The 26678-nt window shown below is 42.3% G+C and overlaps 2 protein-coding genes across 4 annotated transcripts; one reads left to right on the top strand and one right to left on the bottom strand.

The window, feature by feature from the left end:
• Window positions 1–110: 110 nt before the first annotated feature.
• On the top strand, window positions 111–12205 carry LOC118220777 (disintegrin and metalloproteinase domain-containing protein 8-like). Its single transcript, XM_035404982.1, has 25 exons — window positions 111–231; window positions 807–910; window positions 1614–1687; window positions 1981–2059; window positions 2633–2709; window positions 3466–3649; window positions 4025–4093; window positions 4201–4272; window positions 4456–4625; window positions 5158–5239; window positions 5442–5581; window positions 5843–6020; window positions 6357–6446; window positions 7584–7779; window positions 8005–8107; window positions 8472–8634; window positions 8722–8799; window positions 8920–9001; window positions 9557–9683; window positions 10105–10279; window positions 10504–10539; window positions 10691–10747; window positions 10969–11019; window positions 11153–11230; window positions 11669–12205. Exons 1-25 carry the CDS (start codon window positions 132–134, stop codon window positions 11720–11722), a joined length of 2619 nt encoding a protein of 872 aa, XP_035260873.1. The 5' UTR covers window positions 111–131; the 3' UTR covers window positions 11723–12205.
• A 6437-nt stretch (window positions 12206–18642) lies between these two features.
• LOC118220616 (erlin-1-like) lies at window positions 18643–26634 on the bottom strand. Of its 3 annotated transcripts, none has more exons than XM_035404588.1 (12): window positions 26478–26634; window positions 24697–24821; window positions 24476–24557; window positions 24324–24370; window positions 23854–23915; window positions 23642–23767; window positions 23426–23499; window positions 23089–23147; window positions 22485–22576; window positions 21998–22087; window positions 21799–21878; window positions 18643–21294 (listed from the first exon to the last, which is right to left on the bottom strand). In XM_035404588.1, the coding sequence occupies exons 2-12, from the start codon at window positions 24807–24809 to the stop codon at window positions 21061–21063; spliced, it is 1059 nt and encodes a 352-aa protein (XP_035260479.1). In that variant the 5' UTR covers window positions 24810–24821; window positions 26478–26634; the 3' UTR covers window positions 18643–21060. The 3 variants fall into 3 exon arrangements, with proteins under 3 accessions (XP_035260479.1, XP_035260480.1, XP_035260481.1); XM_035404589.1 differs by having other exon boundaries at window positions 26487–26634; XM_035404590.1 differs by having other exon boundaries at window positions 24697–24825; window positions 26479–26630.
• Between the last annotated feature and the right edge of the window lie 44 nt (window positions 26635–26678).

The following is a 26678-nucleotide window of genomic DNA, read 5'->3' as shown; positions in this document are numbered from 1 at the left end:
GCGTAGGTTTTCCTGGAACATGTGAATTGACGTTGGTCAAGGACGTAAAGCGACTAAACTGATGATCAGGATATTGCACAGGATATTGAGGCGGCGCTCACGTCAAGCTTGAAACTTATTTTTATAGACGGATGCGTGTCGCATTTTGCAGTTCTCGGACATACTTTTACTTCGTCGGGGCCATGCACTGTATTTCATGGACTTCATTCCTCCTGTGCATTTATTCGTGGGGTAAGATCCGTAACAATGGAACAGAATTGATAATAATAATTATTATTATTATTATTATTATTATTATTATTATTATTATAGTGACACTTACATTTTGGTTTGCTATCAGCCTTAAGCAGAATACAGAAATTGTGCCCATACCATGAATGGGAACCGTTTTTAGAAAACCTGCTGCAATAGCCTACTCAGTTATTATTTGTTTTATTTTTTACGCAACAGGTGCACACGCTTTTGATTGTACTGAAACCTTGCCTTTTCTTCGCATACGATTAAATGTAATTCGATTTCCCATTACTTTGCCTTACTGCTCATAGATTAGACGGACATTTGGACACATTATTTACACAGTAGAGATCCTTATTCAAGGAAAATTACAAACAGCGCTTCCTATGTTGTTAATTTATACGGATATTTTATTGAAGCAATTTGGGAATCTAGTCTTAAACCTATAACTCTTTCATATAAACTACTTAGGCTAATTTAAGACAGTTCTGAAATACATCTCGTTCGCTCCACATTTCCACAAGCAATCACTGCTAAATGAAAATTACAGCACCTGTTATATTTTATTCCAGGATCGTTTGTCAGAAGTGCACGAGAACTACCTCATGTAACGGACTATGAAGTGATCAAGCCTAAGAGATTAGGCCGAGCGAGACGGAGCCTTTCGTCGGAACAGGTGCGCGAGTTCCTTCGATAAACCATATGGAAGCACGCTGGCACTTCTTGGTTGTCTTGTTAAAGTTCATGTAAATTACATTTAAAATAGTCTTTGATAGTTTAAATATATTGTATTTACAAATTGTTTGATGCTTGTTTGATGTTGCAAAATTGTATTTTGGCTGTCTCCACACAAGCTGCACATCCACTTCTATTGGTATATACACTATTGTGAAACTAGAAATTTTGGGCACTCTTTCTTTCAGAAAAGAGTGATATTTGTTTCTGTGCAATAGCTTCTCATAGCATTCATTTATTTCCTTCTCTGGGTGATTGAAAATATCCGTGTGGATTTTTTTCTTTAATGGATTGGGCCCTTTCGTGGCCATTTTTGGCTAGTCTGTTGTGAATCACATCTACTTTACCTTTTGGTTTTTTATGAATAATAACAAAAACTATTGTTCATTCCTACATTCAGGTAGGAGTGTAATTAAAGTCTAGAAAGGGACAGTATTATTATTTTGTTTACTGACACCATTACCCAAAGTGACGTCAATGCAGTACCTTACATTTTTCATGATGTCCATCCTTACCATGGACCATATACTGCAGTAGTTCAGGTGAAGTTCTTGCTTGAGGGCAGGTAGTAAATGGAAGTATTATTAGCAGATTCATAATAAGCTGAAGACAGTGTATTATACTAATGTAATAATGTACTATAGGCATATCCTGAAGAGCTTCAATATGCCTTGACTATCGAGGGAAATGAACACAAAATCCACCTGGAGAAAAACAGGTATGTTTTTCATAGAAAACAAAAATGAGTAAAAGTCTGTTAAAGTATGTTTTTATTAAGCTCGCATATGCACAGTTTTGCATTACTGTACATCATTCAATGTAATATGTATCTTCAAAATAAATCACTTGGAGAAATACGTGAGAAGTATTCACAACCTGTGTTTGTGAGTTGTTGTGAGTTCATGAAATTTGGTGAGCCTCTCTTACTTCGGTCAACAAGTATCACTGAAAGCCAGTTTTCAGCTAAAGCCTCTTTCTTGCCTGATGTTTTTGTAAATTAATTTTGTTAAGGATTCTCATTGGAAAAAACTACACTGAGACGTTCTATTTGGAAGATGGAACTGAAGTGACCACATCGCCAAATTATACAGTAAGAACATGGTTGCCCGTGGTTACAGTAAAATATCACATTAAGACCACCGTCTTAGGAAGACAGGAAGGCTGGATCTATGAAAGATTATAACGCAGGCAAACCATCCCTGTATGGTTCATTTACACTTCCCAAGTACATAAACGTGAGCACTTTTAAATTAAACCATATTGAACCCTAACGCTCAGACAGCATTTTTATCATACACCTGATAAAGAAATACTGTCTTGTCTTTTTTTACAATAAACTGCAGACATAGGAGCTAAAGTAGTGTCTAAACCTTACATTATATATATATATATCATTGCTATTCCTCTGCTTAGCATCTTAAGGAAAATATGAAGGCGAGTATGATTTAAAATCTAGATATTGATGTACACATTGGATGTTAATTGCAGCTGCTAATTCAGAGTACTGTCCAGGGCTCCCTGTGTTCTGTCTGAATTGTGAATGTTTGTCTGTTACGATTTTGTGAAATTGAGAGCCTGAGTCCGTACTCACTCAATGAGAGCTTTTAGAGCAGGTGCAAAAAAAATAGATTTTCCCAGATGAGTAATATTCTTTCTGACATAGGATCACTGCTATTATCATGGCCACATTCAAGACATTGAAGATTCGTCAGTCAGTGTTGGGATCTGCTCTGGAATAAGGTATGTATTCTGTGGCTATAGCTATGTTATACGTTTGCTGCATGTTCTGTAGTTGCACGGATATGCAGCTTTTTAACCAAAGAGAAATGAGTCACTCATCACAATTTCATGTGAAAGATTAATTGCCACAGGCCTTTTTTCATACATGTACGTCATTTACTAGTTGGTGTATTTTTCTCGGCATCATTTTCTATTTTTGTGAGATGTATTTTCGACTGCTGAATTTTCTACTTCACGAAGTGATGTAACGTCCAGCTTGACCAATCAGCTCATTGCTACATTCTTGCTTTCAGCAGAAAGCGATTTTAGGAAATCGTCTGTTGTAAGAATATAAAGTGATGTCATGAAAAGTACATCTGAGCTGCAAACTGTTCAGTGATTCTAAGGATTTGGCTAGAAGTTTATATGTAATTTAGACTTTTTAAAATATTTAATATTTGTTCTTGTCTTTGAAGAATGTAGGGAGGGATGCAGTCTGAGTTGGGTCTTTAGTCTATAAATGCCATCAGAGGTGGAAAGTCCAGGGGTCAAAAACTGAACGTCCACCCATGTGTTACTTCCACCCATGAACTCGACCAAATTATTTCTTTAATTAGTTCTACCTCCTAGCTGAGGAACTGGGCTAATTAGCACATCCAGGCGACTGGAACGAAACACTGGGGAGGACTTTTACTTTGTGAACCTGGATTTCCCGCCCCTGGATGCCGCAGGAAGCAGTTCCCCCTGGTTGACCTTCCTGTTTCCTGTGGAACGCAGGGGCTTCATGAGGGCCGAGCAGCAGGTGTACCTGATCGAGCCCCTGGGCGCCTCCGCGGACGGGGAGCACGCGGTGTACCGGCGGGAACACCTGAGGAGCAAACGGAGCACCTGCGGGAACTCCAACGAGAGCTTCTACGACCACGAGCCCAGGGTCTCCGGCGTGTACAAGCCCAACGGAGCGGTGCGTACTCTTCCTCATCCTCTTCCTCTCTGTCCTTTAATGGCGTGTACAAGCCCAACGGAGCCGTGCGTACTCTTCCTCATCCTCTTCCCCTCTGTCCTTTAATGGCTTCCTAACGGTGGGACAACATGGTCCTGTTTTACAGGATGTTAATGTTTGTGTTCTAAAAGTATCTGTTTCACGTTTTTAGTCCGTATAAGTTTTAGATCTTAGTGGTCTTAGATCCTACTTTCATTGTGGGCGTTTCTCAGGGGAATTGTGCTTCTAATAGTCTTATTCCTCTCTTCTCTGAAGCATAGTGCCTTATATGCAAACACTCTGCATTTGTTGTAAGCAAAAACGTGATTGTTTCAAAACCAATTCTCTCTTTTTCAGACGAGCAAACTTCTGTTTGATGGAAAGAAAAGATTTGTTGAGCTTTTTTTGGTCATCGACAATACAGAGGTGTGTATCAATGATTGGGTCCTGTTGTTTTATTGAATAGTGTGTTTGCACGGATGTTGCTAAAGACCTTACCTTAAAGTAAAAATATTTACTTTATTTTATTTCAGTATAAAACCTTTGGCAGAGACAAGGAGAAAATAACTGCCAGAGCACTGGAAGTCGCAAACCATGTGGACAAGGTAAGGCCTTGTGTGCGATCCATTAGCTTTGTCCTATGTTGGTTTAAGTCTGTGTGTTTGTCCACTTTGAAATACATATAGTTTCTTGCAAATGATTGTTCCTGCGAGAAACTGGTGATTTCTCATGATTGATTGATTGATTGATTGATTGATTGATTGATTGATTTTCCTCTGACTGATCAGCTGTATCGGCCGCTGAACATCCGCGTGATGCTGATTGGGCTGGAGATCTGGTCCTACAAGGATCAGATCACCGTCAGCACCGACTCGGACCAGACCCTGACCAACTTTCTGCAGTGGCGCCAGCACACGCTTCTGAAGAAGAGTCGGCATGACAACGCACAGCTGATCACGTGAGTGAGAACACGTGTTTCACGCGTGCGCTTCGCCTGTTCGTTTGGGACTGGTAGCGGCGTGGAAATGTTAGGCATCGGCACGGTAAAAGACTTTTCCCTCCTGAACGTGGCCATTTTAGTTCCGTCGGCTCATGGCTTGAAGCCACAGGTTTCATTTTGTAAAGTGCAGAGGGGGCAGTGATGTCATGTGGTACTGAAGGCACACGGCTTTGTCACTCAGAAAGTGTGGGAGATGACCTTGAGCAGTTTTATTTCTGGGGTGGTGTTTTACCTGTGCTACAGATTCCACATTCTTAATGTCTGTTAAAACTTTAATTTGGTAAAAAAAAAAAAAGGTCAGGTGTCATTTATTATTGGTTCCTCATTGCTGTGTTTTTAATAAAATAAGTGGTGTCATACAACGTCAAAATTAGCTTTGTGGTTAGAAACAATGGAATGTAACAGTTTAAGAACTAGGGGACCTTAATGAACTTGAGCAAGATTTTCTATGGTATGAGAGTCATGTTAATATGGATTTTTTATTCTCCAGTGGTATTGATTTTGATGGTGATACCGTCGGCTTGGCCCCCACATCTGCTATGTGCACCGGTATGTCTGGTGCAGTGAATCAGGTACATCATACTGTTTATTTATACTTCACAATTTTTATGTTGCATTATACATTATATACTTTTCCACTGTGAAACACGGTATATTATGTCTCATGATGATCGACGTGCTCCTCCTCGTGTGATCTACCTGTGTGCAATACGCGGTGTGCCTCCCGTGTGCGAGAGGGAACTGAGAGTTGACTGACGTCCTCGTTCTTCCCAGGACCACGCGATTAGCCCGTTTGCCGTGGCATCCACCATCGCGCACGAGATGGGCCACAACCTGGGCATGTCACATGACGAAGCGTTGTGTGCGTGCGGCCCTGCGTCCAGCAACAACTGCGTCATGAAAAGCACCATTGGGTACGGGGCTCAGTTCCACCACAAACGCACCGAAAACCACTTACAACCGTCCCATGCTCCCAAACCCCCAACGCCCCTAGCCCCCTATTATATCAGCTAGCGGGTATTTAATGCTTCTCATGTGTTTGACAGTGATAATTGATGAAAAACAAAAGGCTGCAATCCAGAAAGAGTAAATAATTTGTTGCGTAGGGACGGGGTGGTTTTTTCGGCGAAAGCGTCCACGTCGGAAAATGTTCTGTTTTGTGTCTCTCTCCGTAGCTCAGTTTACCCAGAAGCCTTCAGCAGCTGCAGTAAGGAGGACCTGGTCACGTTCCTGCAGAACAGCAACCCCAGCTGCCTGATGGACACCCCGCGTACGGACACAATTTTCGGGGGTCCCGTCTGCGGCAATGCCTTCCTGGAGGCTGGAGAGGAGTGTGACTGTGGGAGGGAGAAGGTTAGACCCTGCAAAAAAATAGTCTATCAAGTATAAAATATTACTGTCGCTTGTTTTAAGGTACTTCTATGCTTGTCAAGAATCCTTAAACAGGATCTGGTTTAATTCCCAGAAAATGCAAAGCCCTTCTCACAATGTTGCTGCCATGTACTGGCAATGTTATAACGTTGACAAAAGAAACATTCCAGTAGCATTGCAAGAACATTCTGCATTAGCAAGTAGTGATAGCGGTTTTCTTTCCTGCGTTTGCTCCTGGCCCTTATCTAACTGTCCTGTTTTTATCTCTGGCGGTTTTTGCCCCGTTCCCCCCCCCCACCCCCCCCGCCCCTGCGGCAGGAGTGCCGGAACCCCTGCTGCAACGCCACCACCTGTCGGCTGACGGAAGGGTCACGCTGCGCGGAGGGGGACTGCTGCGAGAACTGCCAGGTACAGGCTCTCATTGGCTCTCATTGGCTCCCTTTGGCTCTCATTGGCTCCCTCTGGCTCCCTCTGGCTCTCATTGGCTCCCTTCGGCTCCCCTTGGCTCCCATTGGCTCCCTTTGGCTCCCATTGGCTCCCTTCGGCTCCCTCTGGCTCCCATTGGCTCCCTCTGGCTCCCATTGGCTCCCTTTGGCTCCCATTGGCTCCCTTTGGCTCCCTCTGGCTCCCATTGGCTCCCTTTGGCTCCCATTGGCTCCCATTGGCTCCCTTTGGCTCCCATTGGCTCCCTTTGGCTCCCTTTGGCTCTCATTGGCTCCCTTCGGCTCCCTTTGGTTCCCATTGGCTTCCTTTGGCTCCCTCTGGCTCCCATTGGCTCCCTTTGCCTCCCATTTGCTCCCATTGGCTTCCTTCGGCTCCCAAGCTTCCCTGCGTATATCTCTTAATTAAGCCTGTTTTATACTTCGTCACACGACCATTTCGACAAGTGTCACTTGACAAAAATGAGGTACTTTCACAGTCAACAGAACCCTCTCCACAGCCCTTTGCCAAAGTATAAACGCCAAACGTCGTGCGACACTCTCATTTTTGTCGAAACAGTCGTGCGACGAAGTATAAATCAGGCTTTACCACGACCTCCGCGTTTTGGAGAAGCAGAGAGAGAGAGAGAGAGAGAGAGAGACGGCTAGCGTCAGCACCCGGCCGCCATTAGACCCGGGGACCGGCGGCGGGGGGGCACTGAAGAGAAAACCACACGTCAGATTACCAGGAACTGCTCTTTAACAGCAGGAAACGGCTCGCGGGGTCGGCTCAGCGCTGTCATGGCAACGTCCTGAGGAGCCGCCTCAGCTCACGAGTGCCTCTCGTTACATGACATTACAGCCGTTTAGCAGACGCTCTTATCCAGAGCGACTTCCACAACATTATACATACAGTAGCATTTACACTGCGTCCATTTATACAGCTGGATATACACTGAAGCAATGCAGGTTAAGTTCCTTGCTCAAGGGTACAAAAGCAGTGTCCCACCAGGGAATTGAACCTGCGACCTTTAGGTTACAAGACCTGCTTCTTACTCATTACGCTACACTGCCGCCCCCATTTAATTCCAGTCTCCCTTTTTTTTTTTTTCTTTCTTCTCTTCAGCTGAAGCAGGTGGGCAGCCTTTGCAGGGAGAGCGCTGACGAGTGCGACCTGGCGGAGTATTGCAGCGGGAGGGCCGCCCAGTGTCCCCGCGACGTCTTCAAGCTCAACGGCCTGCCCTGCAACCGCGACCAGGGCTACTGCTACAACGGCCAGTGCCCTACGCACCTGCAGCACTGCACGCGGCTGTGGGGATCAGGTACCGGCAGATCAAACTCTGAACTTCCTTACTGCGTCAGCAATGCAGACAGTGGCACTAAATACATGATTGCATAAATACTTACCAATACATGCAGAAACTTTCAGACTCAGCTGCAAATGGGGAGAGAAATATTCTGTGTGATAAAAAAATGAATAAATATGTAAATTCTTGATCTAGATTGATCTCATGTTGTAATCGTAAACGTGGTTTGTAATCCTGTAGGTGCACAGGTTGCACCGGACGTGTGCTTTCATGAGAATACCTTTGGCACCAAGCATGCGTACTGCAGAAAGACCAAAAGTGGCACTGTGGGCTGCACCATGAAGTAAGTTCTGATGGGTCCTGACTGGCACTGTCATAACATAACATAACATAACCTGACATAACAGGACATAACATAATATAACCCGACATAACATACAAACATAACCTAACATAACATAACATATCATAATGATGAGAGCAGGCCATTCAGCCCAACAATTCCCACCATTTTCCTGACTGAATTGTACCTAGTGCTCTGATTACCTCCAGACTAGATAGTATCTAATACCGTATCAGCCTTGATACTGCAAGGATATTTGCATCTTTTGCCAATGTGAGATGTCTTTTTAAAAAACATTTGTTTATTAGAATCACAGAATCGAGGTGGATAGCGTAAGTTAAAATGCCGACGACTTGTTTTTCAGAAATATAAAATGTGGAAAGTTGTTCTGCATCGGGGGGAAGACGTTTCCCATCACCAAAGAAAAGGTGGATTTTAACCTGGGTGGGTGCAAAATAGCCGTGGACAACACCGGAACGGAAGACGTCAGCATGGTGCCTACGGGAACCAAGTGCGAGAATAAGAAGGTGAGTTGCACTTACACGTTTCTGCTTTCACCATGAGTGTGCAAGCTCAGGTTGTGAAGCGGCTGATTACACTGCCTGTCTTCGTAGGTGTGCTACGATAACGCCTGCCAAGACGTTAAAATATACGGTGGAGACGGCTGCTCCTCCAAATGCAACAACCACGGGGTGAGTGTTACGGCTCTGGTCTCAGCCAGATTTTCTCCATTAAGCTGAACTGATAATGTTGAGGTTCACGTTGTGTTATTATAAGATTGTAAACAGCCCATAATATCCTCTGTGTGACAGGTCTGCAACCACGAGAGGCAGTGCCACTGTGACCCTGGCTGGGACCCTCCGTACTGCAATGTGAAAAGTGATCTCGGTAACGGTAGGCATCTGAGGCTCGCACTTCATAACGATGCATGTATGCATGTACCCGCGCTCTAAAGCCCGAAAGCCCGCGTTCAGTAACAGTGTAATGCACTTTGTCCTCCTGCAGATGAAACTGCTGCAGCATTTTGATTTCTCCAATTTCGAAATTTAAACTGGATTTTGTAAAGTGATTATTCAGTCAGATTGAGTCTGGGCCTATGATCCATCTTTACCTCAGGTTGTATTTTAGATGTGAAGGTACATCATGGACGATCATATTTAAGCCAATGCCCTTAATATGCTGTCAGTTAGGCTTTGTGGGGTGTGAGCTCTGGCCTCGGAGCGGTGGAACCCTATTTCCCATAATCCTCGGTTATAACAGCCACAGGGTGTTCAGGAACGTGACCCCAGAGTTAGCGGGGATCAGCTGTACTGGTAAAAGTCATGGATTCAGGGTATCTGTGAAGTCCGGTTGTTTTAAAATAAATTGATGTAAGGACACAGAGCTGCAGATATTTGTCGGTGCACTGGCAATGAAAGTGGGCGTGGTTTGTTTTTGGCTGATCGACAGGTAACAAGGCGATGGTGGTGGGAGTGGCGGTGTCCGTGACTCTTCTCATCCTGCTGACTCTGGTTGTCGGGGGCCTCATGTGCTACAGAAAGGACAGGAAAATCAATAAGATCTGCACAAGCAAAAAGTAAGCTGACGTTCATAATGTGACTAACTATAATGTGAGGTTGAACAAGAGCTACGTACAGCAGCTGCCTGGAATGATTGTGTAAGAAATCTAGGCAAATCTTGAGGAACTACTTTACAGGCATTTTGCAGACTTTATCCAGAGCGACTTACATTGTATCCAGTTATACAGCTGGATATAAACTGGAGCAATGCAGGTTAGGTACCTTGCTCAAGGGTACAATGGCAGTGTCCTACCGGGGAATCGAACCTGCGACCTTTAGGTTACAATACCAACTCCTTAGCCATTGTACTACACTGCCGCCTACTGCCGGACTGATTATGCTCATGATTCCGTGCGGCTGCCATTGGCTGCTGTGGGGCGCTGTGAGGGTGTGTGTGAACCTGTGTGACGTGGCCTGCTGTTCCGTAAACGCTCACAGGGAGGCGCTCCACCCCGCTGGCCTGTCCAACCCGCTGTTCCTGTCGGGCAGCGCAACGAACAGCCCTCGCTGCGGCCCCCCCCGAATCAGCCGGCCCACCTTCGTGGAGTCCTCTGCGGCCCAAACCCACTGCCCCGCTTCTACCACTGTTGCCCCCAGCAGGGCCCCGCCCCAGGTGAGAGAGGCCCCGCCCAAAAAAAAACCTCCCAAAAAAGCTGCCCAGCTTTAGAGCGTCCGTCGCTACAAGAAGGCGGCCATGATGTTAGAGTTCGTTTTGATAGTGAAAGAGAAATATCCACAGGCTTTGTTTCTTAAACTACGGGTCGGGAGGACACAAAATTGGCGAGGATGGACACAATGTCACTCCACATACTGATGTGTTGATATTTCTGTTCACAGCCACCAAAGAAAGTGCTTAATTCAAACACTGCACAGGTAATTCATGACTACAATCAGTAAAATTAAGAATAGTTTTTTTTTATACAGTATTTAAGCAGTATTCCTCCACATGGATAGTAATTATGGGAAATTTGTTTTAGTGTGTCCGTCTGTCTTTCATGGTGGTTAAAAGAGTCTTTTATTGCAGTTTGTGAAGCCCAGTGTTCCACCTCCTGCTTCCTCCAGGGGAATGGTACCTTCACAGGTAAGGTTTAAGACAAACCTGCACATTTGCATACCTGTTTGGGCTGCATATTGTGTAAATACGATGACAGTGCAGTATATGCTTTTGACTGGTCAGTATAGTCTGTGTGCACTGAATATACCGAATATTGTCTTAAAGTGGTTCAACAACCCTGATCTTAAATAAAAAAGAAGAATTATTCCAACTGTAGAAAGTGAATAAACAATATTGTTTTTCCACAGGGAATACCATTGCCTCCAACAAAGCCTTTACCCCCGTTTTACGTCCATGAAGTAAGTCCCTGCACCCCTGCCATGTCAAAGGCAAATTAGGACTGTATGTGTCATCCAGGCATGAGCAGAGAAACGGCAAACCCTTCATCATTTTTCATTTATTAATCTTTAAATTATGTACTTATGGCTGCAGGTGAAGAAGCCTAATCCTCATCCTCCGTTACCTCCTATGAAGCCAGCGGGACCAAAACCATCTGGATATCAGCATCAAGTATGTGTTTCTATTCTATTTTAATCTGCCTAATTCAGCCCATATCCTGCATTGGTTTCCTGTTGTCACTTGGCTTGCTTAAATCCGCTGACTGCTTGCTGTCAGCTTTGATGCTATGGAGTATTCTTAACATTGAAAGTTCTGCCTCGGCACCCATGAAGCTGAAATGTTGGGATTTAATGCAATAACCTTAAAAATTCATAAAGGGGAGTGACCCGACTACTGTACTGCAGCAGTAGGTGTTCTGTGCTGTGATATTGCACTGGAAACTTAAACTGTAGTTTAAAAGCAGAGATGATGGACGGAAATGCGGAGGTGGGGTATTTTGACAGTCTAAACAATCTTTTGGTACTAGCGAGTTTCTGCTTCTGTCGGTAGATACGAAGGGCACCGTTGATTTGATAATTAATGTCTTCGCTGAATTTTAATTATGAACAGGCTGCAGCAGGAGGGCCTAAGTTTCCTCCGAAGCCCCCTACCAAGCCAAGATGAGCGTGCGCGGGAGGATGGGGGGCGATTCGTCCGTGCCTTTGGTGGAGGTCAGCTGACCAAGTCCGCAGCTTACTTTAGAAAGCGGCTCCTTCGAGGGCTCAGAAGCCGTGCTTTCAAATCTGTTCGTGCCTTTTGAGGGTCAAAGAGGGCCTGGAAATCCTGGGGACTGATTGGCTGATTGTGGCAGCGATTACCCACATGGGTTTAATTCACTGTTTCAGTTGAATTTTAAGAGACACTGAAGCTTATTTTATTTTATTTGCGTGATGCTGTGCATTTTTCTGGCTGTAGGCAGGTTCAACGTAACAGAATCAAATCAATTTCACAGATTCATGTGTATCCTACAACGTGTTATTTGTTCATTGTAAACTCCTGATACTACTGTGTCTGCATAGTAGACTTCAGACCAGCAGTGTCTGCTTGTTCATTTTTAGTGTCTGGTTGGTACTGAGTGATGTACTAAATTTATCCAGGACAAAAAAAGGTTAAATTTAAGGACAAAGGCTCTTCAAAAGTCCCTTGAAGGAGTTTTCACCTGTTTAACTGTCCAGTCTGTGTCTTTTTAACTTATAATACTTTTAATTATGATTTTTGTCGTTTTATTGAATTTGTACTTGATTTAAAATTTTGATTATTTTATATTTATTTTTGTGTAAACATTTATGTTTGTGTGCAAATATTAAAATCTATTTTAAAGCCTACCATGTAAAATCTCTTGTGTATGATTTTAACAAACTTGGTATTTTGTATCCAAAGCTATTTTATCCTCGACAGTTTCCGTTGTATCTCTTTTCATCGCCTGCCACTGCAACACTAAATATTTTAAAATGTTATTAATATTCTACATTATCACGACTATGCAGTATGATCTCTGTTAGGGTTCTACTTACAAGCTCAAATAGAAACTGCCTCCATGGTAGATTGGGAGCAAATTCTCATGGGAATTATTCAATGGATAGCAAGTCCCCTGCTTCAGCTGAATGAATGGTTTTCATAGTGACAGATTTATTAATAACAGTTTGTGGTGTGAGCTTTCCCTTCCTTCTCTGATGACAGTTGTGATAAAATTCACAGGTTGTATGTTAATGCTTTTATTCACTGCAGTTACATGCATTTCTGAGTTGTGTGTGTGCGTGTGTGTGTGTGTAGGGGCAGGGGCTAATAATCCATGTCTCCATGGAGCTTTAGAGAGAACCAGCCAAGGCAACCACACACCCCAGCCCAAAGATATGAGACTACATGTTTATATTCAGTGTGAGGAGCTTTTGATTGACTTTTTTTAATTTCACTTCAGTGGAGTGCGACTATATTCACTGTGAACTGTGACTTTAACAGTAGGCCCTGACTAGAACACGGTTACCATGGTGATTAATTACTGTCATTCACATAATTCACACAACGTTACTCTTTTGATAGTTCAGTCTAAGGTTCCATATGGATGTGTGAGAATTTTCACAGTACAACAAGTCATGCATGCCATATTTGTACCAAAGTCAATGTGTCACTGGTAATAAATGACCAGTGACACATTTGGCTATTTGTTTTAGTACCTTGGAATTTGGTGTGATCCTTTAATTGTTTTGTGTCGTCACCTCCAGTATACTGTCATCTTTTTCTAACGACTTTGCATTTTTTTAAAAACTGATTTCAGCTGTTGCCGGTTTTAGAGCAGAGAAAAAAACTACCAATTGTCCAGAAGAGTGGCATCACCTGTGTGTTTCCGCTTGGTGCGAGGGGGGGGGGGCATCCGGGCTATCTGGGGCCACGCCTACTGGTTAAGTAGACACACACACCTGGGGTCCATTACCTGAATCAGCTCAAGGTCTTAAAAGTGAGCTTCAACGACAGGGGAACGAGAACTGCACCTGAGAAAGAGAACTGTTGTATCGTTTAGAATGCAAACGTTTGGTTGAAAGGGGTTCTTTTGATTTAGTTGGTTTCTTTTCTTTCGTGGTTTTAGTTCATTATTTATGAGCCCGGATCCCGTGAGGGAGAAAGGTCAAAGTTTTTTTTTTTGTTTTTTTTTTCTTTTTCTTTAGCTTTTTTTTCTCCTACCCGTCTTGTGCCTATCTAAAAGATAGATATTCTAGTATCTGGCAGGAACGAGCATATCTCCCGAAGTCCGGCTATTCTGTTTCTCCCAGGGGTGTCATGGCGAGCTGAGACCTCTGGCAAAATGAACGGCGGTGAATAAAGAGGTTCTGGCTGGTAGGCTAGCTGGGACTGGAGCTCAGTTAGGCTGCAGTAGCAGCAACAAAGCATATCTGCGCATTCATACAAGTCACAAACCACAAATGTTGCCGATTTATCTTGCAAAAAGACGCTTTGTTCAAAGTACTGTTTTCTGAACAACTATTGCGAACAAGATATCTTCCGTGTTCTCGCATCGTTCGTTGCTTCATGGAAGGAAGCCTATCGCAACAGCTGAAGTAATGTGGTCAAGTTTCTTGAGAAAGGTGTGCCAGTGGTTATATGCTTATATTTCAGTAGGACTAACGCCCTATAGAAACGCTGGGCCCGAAAGCATTCATAAATAGAACATTCTCTTCAACAGCAGTTTTCAATATCAATTGATGAAAACATGACATGTAAATTGCCCACCTAAGGGATAGAGCTTTCTCGTGTTTATCTGTTCGTCAAACATAGTTTGACATCAGATTCAGGAGCCTACCTACTCTTCACACTTGCTTCTCATTAAAGAAGTTAAACTTTTCCAGATAAACAAGTGAAGACGTTTCATCATAGGATGAGTATCACAGAAGGAAATTGGTCAAGGTTCTCATTGTTTATTTAAATTTTTTTTGTTAAACTTTCGAAAGAGAAATCGATTTCGATATAACCTGTTTTATGAAGACATCGTCAAATTGACGCACTCTGCCAAGTCTTGGTCTCTACCGCTAAATATTTTTTATCCTGTGTGTTCCAGTGAGTGGCACGTGCTCTTGAATTTAAATAGTTGTGCCAGTGCCGGTGACTATGGATAAGACTCCAATCTATCCATTTGATAACCTTGAACATGTCTAATGGCGAGGTAATAGCCAGTCAAGGGAAAGTTAATATTGTGTCTCCCTATGGAGACTTTGACGAAGACCCGTGGGGTCAAAATACTTGTTTCTTGTTCTTCTAATATTTCGGTGCAATATGCCAATCCAACAATGACTTTTAATGTGTTTTTCCTATAATATTGTGAAGCAAATTTACCCACATGAAAAGGACAGGTAACAAAATGTTGAGACAGCATTTATCCTGGAAAAGAGCCACTGCCAAACAAAAGCTTTCTTTTCCTCTATTTCCGCATGAACCAGGATGGGGATAGAGAAAGGAGTCCCATCAGGAAGGGACAGGTCAATGAAAGAACAGTGGGTCTTAATGTTGGCTCCAATCATTTCAGATTTGTTTTTATAGTTTTCTCTCTATTTCACCATCGGGCGATCTGCTCCCTGTGATTAGTTTGTGTGTGGAAAATTATTTTAGGCTGTATAAATGTTGATAGTCTGTCATATTCTGGTGTTTTTTTTTTTTGGTTTTTTTTACAGGCCACCACAGAAATTTATGCTTCATGACATCTTTGCAACCTTTACTGCAGACATAAGCCATTCAGAAACCAAGATGCTACACACAAACCTCTCACATCATTTCCATGTGACCATATTAAAAGCCAGACAAACACAACCAATGACCATGTCAAGAAAATAATGTACTTCTTCTTTCCAAATAAATGCAAAGCAGGAATTTTTCATGCGCAACGAGGATGACACATACGCAGCTGTTAAATATTATGTGATGGTAAACAGTTTTTTAACGACTCGGCCCTAAAATCAGATTTGCAGGTGGGTGCTCCTGCTTCCCCATCATAAAACTAGGCATAATTTGTTACAGGGCAGTTGAGGTCTCTTGTCAGTCCAATTATTTATTCCTGACTTTTGGGGAAAGGTTGTTATTATAATTCAATCAAGCTGCTTTTACCATTTCACTTTATAGAAATGACTGGACCATGAGCGACATTAAGATTACCGGAATTTATATCCACACAAAAAATGTGGTCCAAAGACAGAGATTTTTCACATTAGTAACATTTTTTGTTAAAGAAAAACCAAAACTGCAGTGACAGGGATATTTTTTTTCTATCATGTATGCATCACTTGAATACTTCTGGGAAACATGAGTTAATTTTTTTTTTGATGAGACAGTGGAAAATACCAATGAGAAAGCATTTCAAACACATCCCCAAAAAAAGCATTCTAAAAATGGTGTAGTGGTAGTGGAAGGGCCAGTTTGAAATGATTTACATCAGGTAAGCTTAACATTCACAGGAAAATGGCACATTAAGCCTTAAGTTAAAATGTCTCACTTTACAACCAATCCGATCCCAGCTTACTGCCTCTGTACCATACTGCGTAAATAAATAATACATGGCCATTTTTACAGTAAAATAGTCTGTGGCTGTTAAACTTGCATCCCATTAGATAAAACCACACAATCCTGACATGTACCATTTTCAGTATGTTTTCCGTGATGTTATGAACTGAAATAATTTCAAAGCTAAACTTATACCTCATTGGTGAATGCTAATGTGGGTAAAAAAAAACCTAAAACAAATCGCCAAATGCAACTATGTCTTTGTTGACCTTCCTTGCAGTATTTGGATGACAAAAAATGTTATGCCTCACACCCTCTGCTACACTGGCTGTTTCTGTGGGTTACAACTTGCTCATTTTGCAGTCCATTTTAGCCAAAGCAAGTTTTTTTTTTTTTAAGTGCATTTAAAAAGGTGAGAAAGTACCACTACAGCAAGAGGCAAAAACAGGTGTAGTGTGAAAAAGGTGGGTTTTTAGATGTTCGAGGAAAACAGCCATTGAACCTTCCTTCCTGGCTGACCGGGGGAAGGTCACACCATCAGGATGAGGGCAGGGAACAGCCAGGTCCACATGGATGGGATGCTGCACGTTCAAAGAGAAGGGACAGTCAGCTGGCAATAGGCTGCTGAATGGAGAGTTAGATAAGGGGCAGTTATGCATTTTCTTCCAACCATTTTATGCAACCATTTTATTTTGAAACAGTTTAATTGCCGCAGCTCTGGTAGCCTCCGATGACCTTGTCAAGGTTAGCAACTCGCTCGCAATAGCCACTTCCTGTGGACCTGTGAGCAGGAGGACAGGCACTTCCTCCTGGCAGGATGCTGGCACACGCACACAACCAGGAAACCAGCGTGTCCTAGCAACCGTGACCTGGATTGACATCACAACAGCCAAAAAGAAGGAACGCAAGTACCAAAGTGCCAGGAAAATGTAACCAAAAACACAAAAAAAAATAGCACATTGAGAAATGGGTAACAGGAACAATAACACGGATATGACGCCAGGCAGCTGGTTAAACCTTTCCTTTTTTCTCCAAAGTTCTTTGTGAGTATGTTGTAAGGATTTGGATTTATCGCAGGAAGGAAAAAAAACAAGCTTATTTTACTCATTGACATTAATTCTCAAATCCTGTAACAGGAATATTTAAGGCATTTGGTCAGTAAGAGTGGGGATCCAGATGGTAATGTAGGCAAACCCGTCTGTGATAATCCACAATTCTCCTTCCGTCCACATTCCCACATTTATTCCTATCCGTATGAATCTAATCACCTTCTTGCACATTCAGATTCACATTTATTCCAGTCCTCACTCCCACATTCATAGTACTATCCCCAGTTATTGGATAAATGCCTATATGAACTATGGACCTGACCCTGGTGGCTGCTGGCAGCCAGTGGAGTGACCACAGCAGGGGAGTGACATGCAAGAACATTGGAAGATTGAAGGCAAGTCAGGCAGTGGCGTTATGAATGAGTATTAGTGGCTGTATGGCACAGGCTGGTAGGTTTGCGAGAGGGGAGTTGCAGTAATCCGGATGGGAGATCACCATGGCCTGGACGAGAAGCTGGGTAGAGCATGTGGTCAGGTGTGGTCAAATCCTCCTGACGTTGGACAGGAGGAATGCGCAGGACTGTGACGTTGCAGCGATGCGCTCTGTGAAGTCCAGCTGGTCATGCAGGCGTACCCCCAGGTTCTTCTCAAAGTGAGAGGCAGACACTGTAGCACAATTGACAGTAATCAATTAAAGCTGGTGGTTACAGTAGGTCTAAACCACAGGCCACTAAGGTCATAGCACAAATAGGGCAACTGGTTAAGGTGACAAAACTTGAGAAAACCATTGATTCTTTAAGATTGAACCTGACATTACTGACAGTGAAATATGCCACTCGATGGAGAGCTAGATGATCGTACAGAAAACTGAATTGTGGATTGTAACAATAGATCCAGTGCATGATTGCACAACCATTTAGGATAATGAGTCACTTTTTGCTATTTTTGCTTTTTGTTCATTTCCTGCGTTTTAAAACTCAGTTCCTCTATTTTGGCCTTCTGTGGTTTCATCTTCCAAGTTTCTACTTTACTTCACCTCATTTGAACAATGTGTAGTGGGCCAGAGTTATAATTAGAAATAGACCTAATCACTTTAAGCACTCAAATATGTCATCTTTGTTCCAGTGAAGCCTGCATGTCGTACATGTTGCAGAGTTCGTAGGATTTTAGAGGAAATTGAAATCTATTCAAGGTGTCCACTACAACTACACAAGAGACCGTTGATACTCTTCAGCAGTCAAGATTGGGTCACAAATGTCACCATTTTACTTCCTCAAGGTTTGAAATCTGCTAATTCTGACCCCTGGTGGGTGACAACAGACAACAGTTGAAACATTAATTTGCATTAGGTCAGCTTTTTACAAGAGCAGAGCAGCATTTTTTTTAAATTTCAAATCAGCTTACACACGTCTACTAACCAGGGAAAGAGGGGTGCATGTGCACAGGCATTAAAACAAGTAAGTTTCAGACTTCAGCAGGTGTCGAGTGATGTGTCAATGAAACAACATGCCGTTGTGGTATCAAAATAGGTTTTATTCTTTTTTTGAGGCCATTGGCAAAACTGCTTGAAAAGGTTGCATAAAAACATTTCAAAATTGAGACTGTTCAGATTACGCAGATTTGTACAAAAATTAACATTCACATAGTAAACGCATGAAATTTCAGTTCAACCTTCTGCATCACATTGCGAATCAGGATTACTACCCACCACCACCACAACTACCTTTACAATACCTCAACCAATCTCCTTCACCAAGCAAGCAAGAATGTTTTATAACGACACCAATCACATTATTGGGATTAAGCATGCGTTTCTTCAACATGTCCACTGTTTTGGTGCAGTTCATTAGGGAATTAGTTGAAAGTTTTAGTGTTGTGACTATTGCGTCATCTGTAAATGAATATAATACTTTGACAAATTACAATGAACACATCACGACAGCAAAAAAATAAAAAATAATAATCCATGATGACTGTAGAAATCTCAGACCTGAAACCATCGCTCAATCAGTTTTAAAGAAAAGTACCGAATACCAGTCCTGAGATATGCCAAGTTAAATGTATGCAACAGGACATCAATGCTGGGTGCGTTCTTGGCTTCATATAGGCTCGTGTCTGCTTTCCACCTCGCATGTTTCTGAACAACACAGGCAAACGGCAAAACAGATGGATCAGACTTACTCTTATTTTAGACAGTGCACCATAATGTGTGCACAGGAAGCAGAACGGCGCCCTCTACAGTCTGATCCAGTTCCACATCCTAAACTTAAAAACCAAGACCCAAAAACACCAAAAAATATTATTGAAGCAATTACAATTACATCTACCATCTTCATCTTTCACTGCGTTGATCTCTGGGCAAGGAAATGGTTTATACCATATTAAAAAGCTGCTTTGCATACTTTTATATTGTTTTTATACTGTTTTTTTCAAAGGCTCTAGTACCCTTCTCAAATACTGCCGTAGTTAACAGAGATTTTATTTTATGAATCGAATCGCCCTCAAATATTTGGTACCGATTCTGTTTAATTCAAACTGAATTTACAGCACAGCACAAACCTTGTTCATGGTAATTTAATACAAAATAAAAACCTTGAGATATTTATAAGGTTAAACAAAGCAAGACTGTTCATTTCTGCCGAGCATTTTATCACTTCTTGGACAATTCCACAGGGGTAGTGCAATTCAAGCTTGGTCTACCCAGCAATAACGTAAACATAATTCAGTTTCCATTACAAAAAAGACAGATTTAACATGTTTCCATTCACAAACCTCCAGTCTCCACATCACCCGCTTCACATCAACTCAAAATTTTACCGAGTTCATTTTCAAATATTTACTTAAAAATAATCACATTTATTTTGATGCGTAGTTACATATGATGCTTTGACAATCTGATTATCTAATTATTCTTTAAATAATCATTAATAAAGATGGCGACACTGAAGCATGTCTTTTTTTTGGTTCAAGCCCTTGGTGCCCTTTCAGATAAGAAACATCTGTAGTGTTCAAACTGTTCAGTCCACCCCCCACCCCCCATTAACTGTGTCACCAACCACAATTAACCTACAGTACTACCAAAGTTTCAGCATGTGGAACTCACAGAGACGTATACATATCTAAACATGTAATATTGGCCTATGATATTACACATTTTTCTCCAGGTTCGCTAAGCTTGGTAAGTAAGACCTTAATGCAAATCAGACTGGTTAAGTGTCATTCAACAGATCAATTTCCTTTGGCTAAAAAAGCTGCTGCTTGAGAGAGAGATTAGGCGATTGACATCAACCGACATACTTTATTTACTCCTACGATAAGACTTCCAAGTGCTGCGAGGTTCACATTCCAAACATTTATTCAGAACAAAGTTATTTTCCTTACCAAGGATAATCTGTCCCTTTACAGATGCTCAAATTGCAAATGTTCTTATACCTTCGCCAGATAATTCCAGTTGCACAAAAAAACTGTTTCATATTAATAACCCTCCGAATTTAAATGCGGATTAACCGGAAACTGAATGCACAGATCAAAAAACAAACACAGAAATTTGCAAAGCCAGGAGTTGCATAAACCCACCGAACAGTTATTTCCTTTTTTATTTCTTTTTTTAAGTGGTTACTCTTTTTCCAGCAATCATATTCGATTGACACCCATGTACCAACAACGTTGAGCCATCAAAGTTAATCTGCAGCAGTAAATCAGGCAGCACCTGCCCACACTTGCATCACAGCTCTCACCCGTCCCACCTGGCAGAGCAGAGCCCTATGACCTAATCCAAAAGCAGGACAGCCACATTCCTTAGCCTGTTGGTTACCCGTCAAGACTCCGCCCCCTTACCCCCACCTTCAGAGGAGAAAAGCTAAGTGACAAAGCATGCTCATGAATAATCCAGCAGGGCGTGGTTCTCTCTCTCTCACACACCCGCTCTCCTCAGTGCACAAACGCAGTTTTGGAATCGGCCGAGCGACCAGCCCTCCCGTGCCTCTCGCCCCCGCCCAGGGCCTCCAGCAGCTCCCGGGGGTCCCGCGTACCCTTAGTCCTCCCGCCAGCGGCGGCGCTGTTGTCCACGAACATGGCGGGGATTTCCTGGCCGAAGTAGATCTTGCTGTTGGCCGCGATCGCCTGGTACTTCATGAGCTCGAGGTACTCTGGCGTCAACTTCAGCTGTGTGCATACAGACGAGTTCCATACACGTGAGATATACGTACGCACACTGCAGTACCATAAAATGGACGGAGCGTAGCACAGTGGGTAAGGAGGTAAGGAACTGGGCTTGTAACCGAAAGGTCGCCGGTTCGATTCCCGGGTAAGGACCCTGCCGTTGTACCCTTGAGCAAGGTACTTAACCTGCATTGCTTCAGTATATATCCAGCTGTATAAATGGATACAATGTAAAATGCTATGTAAAAAGTTGTGTAAGTCACTCTGGATAAGAGCGTCTGCTAAATGCCTGTAATGTAATGTAATGTAAAATAACTTTTTTGCTTACAACACTGCACAATATAGATATAAACTGAAAAATATATTGCCCTAACCCTATGTACTGCACAATATGAAAACTTGTATAAAAAAATAATTAAAAAAACACAGCAAGCAAGGATGTATTAAACAACCAATCAGAGTGCATTGAGTCATGCTGAATTTGAGTGCCGTGAATAAGGCTGTTACCATGTTAGCTTCGGCTAGCTTCACTGCGGTGTAGTACTCTGCGTCTGCACGGGCCTTCTCCCGGGCCAGAAACGCCGAGTCTGTGAGAACACACAGCCTGTCAGTCAGAGCTGCACGAGACGGGTCCCCGCGTGCAGTACAAACACAGCGCCACCGATTCCACAGACCAGTAAATAAACACACGAATGAACCTTCTCACCTTCAATTTCAGAAATCTTCTTCTCAGTTTCTTTCTCCATCACTTTCTGCTTGAAATGGATTTCAGCCACTTGAGCAATCTTCTGGGCCTCTGGAAGGGAAGGAGATTCAAAAATAACTCTTTAAAGCTTCTGGAAAGTAACAAAACTTTTGTTTTTAAAACATTTATGCTACACTTACGGTTATGAAAGTAGCAGCGTATTCACAAGCATAGCTCTAAAAAAATCAGGGTCTTTCGGAACATAAATACTCAAACCGCAGCGAAGGCACTACCCCTGTGGAATTACGGTTAAATTCAGCAGCAAAAGCCTGGTTTCCCCTGACCCACATTCTAATGCACATAACCCGTCCACGAATTTACATTTGCTAAATATGCCAAAGTGCGTCACTGGCAGTGGCTAACCTGCTATAATACCTGAAGCTAACCACCATACATTCCTAGCCTGGCTAAATGTTCTGAGGTAAGATGAAAGTCTTTCCCTCCGTACCAATGATGGCCTTCTTCCTCTCCGTCTCCGCCTCCTTCTCCACCACCTTCTGGGTCTGAACGGTGATCAGCAGCCGGGTCTTCTCTGCCTCCCTGGGGAGGAAAACACACAGGTCCCAGATCAGTGGGGTACTGCCAAAAAACACCACCTACTGACACAGGGCCTTCAGAATGCCCCTCAAACGATCAGTCACACCTCACCGCCAAAAATACTAACTACTGACACAGGACCTGTGTAGGTTGCGCACAGTGAACTGTCACAGAAGGTCCACACTTGCAAGAAAGACAGGAAGCTTCTCGCTCAGTACACATGAAAAGCTCAATAACTAAACTCAGTAAGACCATTTACCATGTCCTAACATTCTTGGCTCTTTTTAAATGCGCTGGTGGGGCAAAAACGTTTGTCATTCTAACCTAAGGCCATTTCTAATAAAACTTTGATGTGTGCACTGACCTTAGTAGTAGTGTTACCAATGTACTCAAATATGATCTTAATCAATATGAAATATAATCTTACTGTCCGTCCTATTCAAATATCAGACAACTGCACCTGACCTGCTGTGCATATGCCAACAGCCAAGAGGACCCTGTGCTCTCATACTCACATTAATTCAAAATTCCTCCTGATTGCTTCCGGAATTTTTGGCTTTGTAACCCGTACAGCCTGTTACCAAAGAAAAAGAAAAGAATCAATTAAAACAGAAGCCATGGAAATATTACAGACCCATGTTTTTGATCCTAGTGCAAAAAAAAAGGTGTTACTAATTAATTATGTAGCTTATACGTTTCAACCAACCCATTCATTTTTACCAGCTCTTACCAGATTCTAGATCACGCACCTTTAATTACACAAATTCTGTAAATAATACATTTTAACGGCACTGGAATTATTCCTCTTGGTGACACTACAGCAAACGATCTTCTTTTTAAATTTCAACTCACTTGAATAGTGAGACCAGGCGCCATAACATTCAAGTCCTTCTGAAGAGCAGTCTTGAGGTTCTCATCAATAATGTCTACAACAACATCAAGAACAACAAACATCCAGAACTGCCCAAAGCTTGAAAAATGTGTTCAGTGAGGCCATTTTGTTTCTGTATCCACCATCACAAATATATGCCAAATGACACCATTTTACAAATGCTCGCCACTACTTACCAAATAATTCGATATACACCTCCTGGAGAGTGTGAACGCTGCAGAACTGATTCAGCTCGTGGTGGATCTTATTAAAAATCAGCGTCTTGTCATAATCAGCGGTGTAGTTTTTCACAATGTCAATCACTGAACAAAAGATAAAAAAATAACAGGGTTAAAGGTTTGCCAGAAAGTATTTCATAAAAACAAAGTTTAGTAGAGTTATTTATTACCTGCTGAAGGAACCAACATGTTGACCACTTCAATTCGATCAAAGTAGATCATGACACCCCCGCTGTTGAAAGAGTTCAAATTAATTAATGTTGACATTCATAACATTCATATTCCTCTCAGCCAACAATTAAAACTCATCAGGCCCTGTGTCCAGATGACTGGACACACTTTTCTAGCATTATTCTACATGTTTCTTGTTTTGAGTGCGGAATAGAGTAAATGAACCTGACTTGTACAGTACTGACCTGGAAAATCTTGGAATTTTACATTCAATTCAATAAACTTTATTCACAGCGCAGTTCTGGCATATCTATTATGCCATTAAAGTCCCTCCCCAGCAAACAGAAATTGCAACATGACTACATAAAGTTACCGCTGTGGGCAACATTTCCCTGACCTCCACCATAAACAATATATTTTATTCTGGCACAAGACAGCAGAACCAAAATTATTATAATAAGCACTCTACCTTGTACCACAAGGCACGTTCTTTATCTCATCTGTCTGCAGGGTCGTCTGCAATTTTTAAAGAAGGTGATCAACAAATTTACACTTGAAGAAACACAGAAAAGCAGTTTAGCATTTAAAACAGGAAAAAAGACGCGCGTATTTATCAGAGACCTGGACAGATCGGTAAGAGGTGATGAACGGCAGCATGATGTGGTACCCAGGGCCATTTGGAGACATCAGCAATGCCCCACCTCTGAAACGGAAAAAGAAAACGGGATTTGTCCGGTAAACCAGAGATGAGCAAGAGCTAAGGAACTCTATCGGATGAGAAATCATAACATTTATAACAGTAAGTGGTAACAATGAGAGCAGTACAACGACAGGTGGCTCACCTGTAGTAAACAGCCAGGTGTCCCTCCTCGATCTTGTGTATGGAGGAGTGCAGGAGCATAGCCATCACCCCGGTGACAGTCGCAACTATTGCCCCAACATGAGCCATCGTCATGCTTACAGTTTCCTACGAAAAACATACAAGGCACTGTTCCAGTCAGCCCATACATGGCACCAAAACCTGTTTTTTTTTTTTTTTTTTTAGACATTGATCAATTTTTTAAAAATACCTTTAAAAATAACATCCCATGGCAAACCAATAAATCATGTTTTTTTTTTATTTTTTATTTTTTTATTCGACAAACAAAAAACAAAATAAATGTTGAAACTATGTGGTATTCCACAGCTTAACTAACCAGGTCATGCAGCCCACGTTTCAAAAACAGCCTAAAATGGCTACAAGTGAAAGCCAATAAACATACATAGCAACATAAATAAGTCGACCTAGAACCCTCTGAACTGCTTTCACCGTTCACCCACTGTTCGCACTCAAAGAAGGGTGCACACATTACCAAACATCCAAGAGAGTCGGTCTATCTGGGAATTCGGGACAACACAGTCTTACCTGGAAATTCCACCCATGCCTTACATTGATGCGAGGCTCAACGTATTTGATAAGTAACGACTACACCAAATAAACAATATGATGTTTTAATTGGTAAAATACATGCTGTCAGAAAATAACTTTATATTCTGCTAGTCTGTGTAACTGCGGCCGCAACACTGTTACAGTAGTTACAGATCTATAAACCACAGCTATACAGGCCAATGGCCTAGCTATAGCTTCAACGTTGGCTTGCTTGGCAGATGATCGAAATATTTGCATGCCACTCATTTCTTCCAGTAGAGTTTTAGACACACAGCAATGGATTATGAACTTTACCTCGAATGACCTCGAAGGTTACTTGTTAATCGCAACGGACATGCCTTGCAGAACTCGACAGCTAGCTAGCCAGATAATTGTCAAGTTAACGGTTGACAGCTTCATACAAATCATGCACAACAGTATTTTGTTGAACAAATATCAGTCAACCGCATTATCATCAAATTTGCAATCTGGCCAATGTATGGTCAATGGCAGACTGGGTATCAGATTTCTCTACACACTGCCAAACTAGCACGCTAAACCTAGCTATCGATACGTAGCTAATGTTAGATAGCGAGGCATGGGTCACAAGCATGTTGTTAAAAGATAGCGATCACATTTCTGATGAGCATTTAATTGTGGAACAATGACAAACAATTATGTTCCAAGCCACTAAAGTATAAAATAGAAAATGTACTGTAGTCATCATCACATTAGCTGATCAAGCTAACAGGGTTGTATTCTTTGCACACGCTCGCGCGATGTGAATGCATCTGGTCGCTGTGTCGGATTATTGATCTTGACAGCTATGCACTCTTGCTATAATTGCTAAAATACTCAAGATTATCGCAGATTATAATGGTTATTCCACGTCCGAATGGTTGACTGACTACCTAGCAAGCTAATTTTAGCATGGGGACCCTCGCTGATCGGATAAAGCAAAACCAGGGCCCTGCATTGATATGGATAATTTCCCCAGCTAGCTATCGTTACTTTTCAGCTACCATTCATGTTAGCCAACTTCGAGCAAGCAAAGCAAGTTTGGTCTGCAGCAAGAGATATTGCTAGCTAGCTCGCTGAACTTTATAAGATAGTTGCAAATATCATAAGTTACAGGTTCAAATAGTTATTAAAGAGCGTGGCATTGCAGCAAGCAAGGAGGCGAAAAGAATCAACAGAGTGATCAATAAAACTCACCAGTCTTGCGGTCAAGCAGCTCTGTTACGCCTCCTGTTTAATTTCCCTCTATCCATTCGCCTTACGCCCGATCCAACCCCAGCGGGTTTATGTCTGCCACATACCACAAGCAAAGTAGAAACTACAGCCAAACCCAATCTCCTCTTCCGGGTGAAACGTACAACGCCTATTAAAGGGGAGCTTACGCAGACCATTTTATCC

The sequence above is a fragment of the Anguilla anguilla genome, chromosome 2 (genome assembly GCF_013347855.1).
Source record: "Anguilla anguilla isolate fAngAng1 chromosome 2, fAngAng1.pri, whole genome shotgun sequence".
Taxonomy (NCBI): domain Eukaryota; kingdom Metazoa; phylum Chordata; class Actinopteri; order Anguilliformes; family Anguillidae; genus Anguilla; species Anguilla anguilla.
Note: the sequence above shows the minus strand (reverse complement) of the source record. Positions and strands in the feature narration are given on the sequence as shown.

Bases quoted from the DNA above. Each gene is read 5' to 3' on its own strand.
- LOC118220777 (XM_035404982.1), top strand. From the start codon at position 132: ATGCGTGTCGCATTTTGCAGTTCTCGGACATACTTTTACTTCGTCGGG. The intron at 8,800-8,919 runs GTGAGTGTTACG...TCTGTGTGACAG, and splicing joins CCAAATGCAACAACCACGGG to GTCTGCAACCACGAGAGGCA. The intron at 10,748-10,968 runs GTAAGGTTTAAG...GTTTTTCCACAG, and splicing joins GGGGAATGGTACCTTCACAG to GGAATACCATTGCCTCCAAC.
- LOC118220616 (XM_035404588.1), bottom strand. From the start codon at position 24,809: ATGACGATGGCTCATGTTGGGGCAATAGTTGCGACTGTCACCGGGGTG. The intron at 24,558-24,696 runs GTGAGCCACCTG...TTTCCGTTTCAG, and splicing joins CACCTGGCTGTTTACTACAG to AGGTGGGGCATTGCTGATGT. The intron at 23,768-23,853 runs GTAATAAATAAC...TCTTTTGTTCAG, and splicing joins CATGTTGGTTCCTTCAGCAG to TGATTGACATTGTGAAAAAC.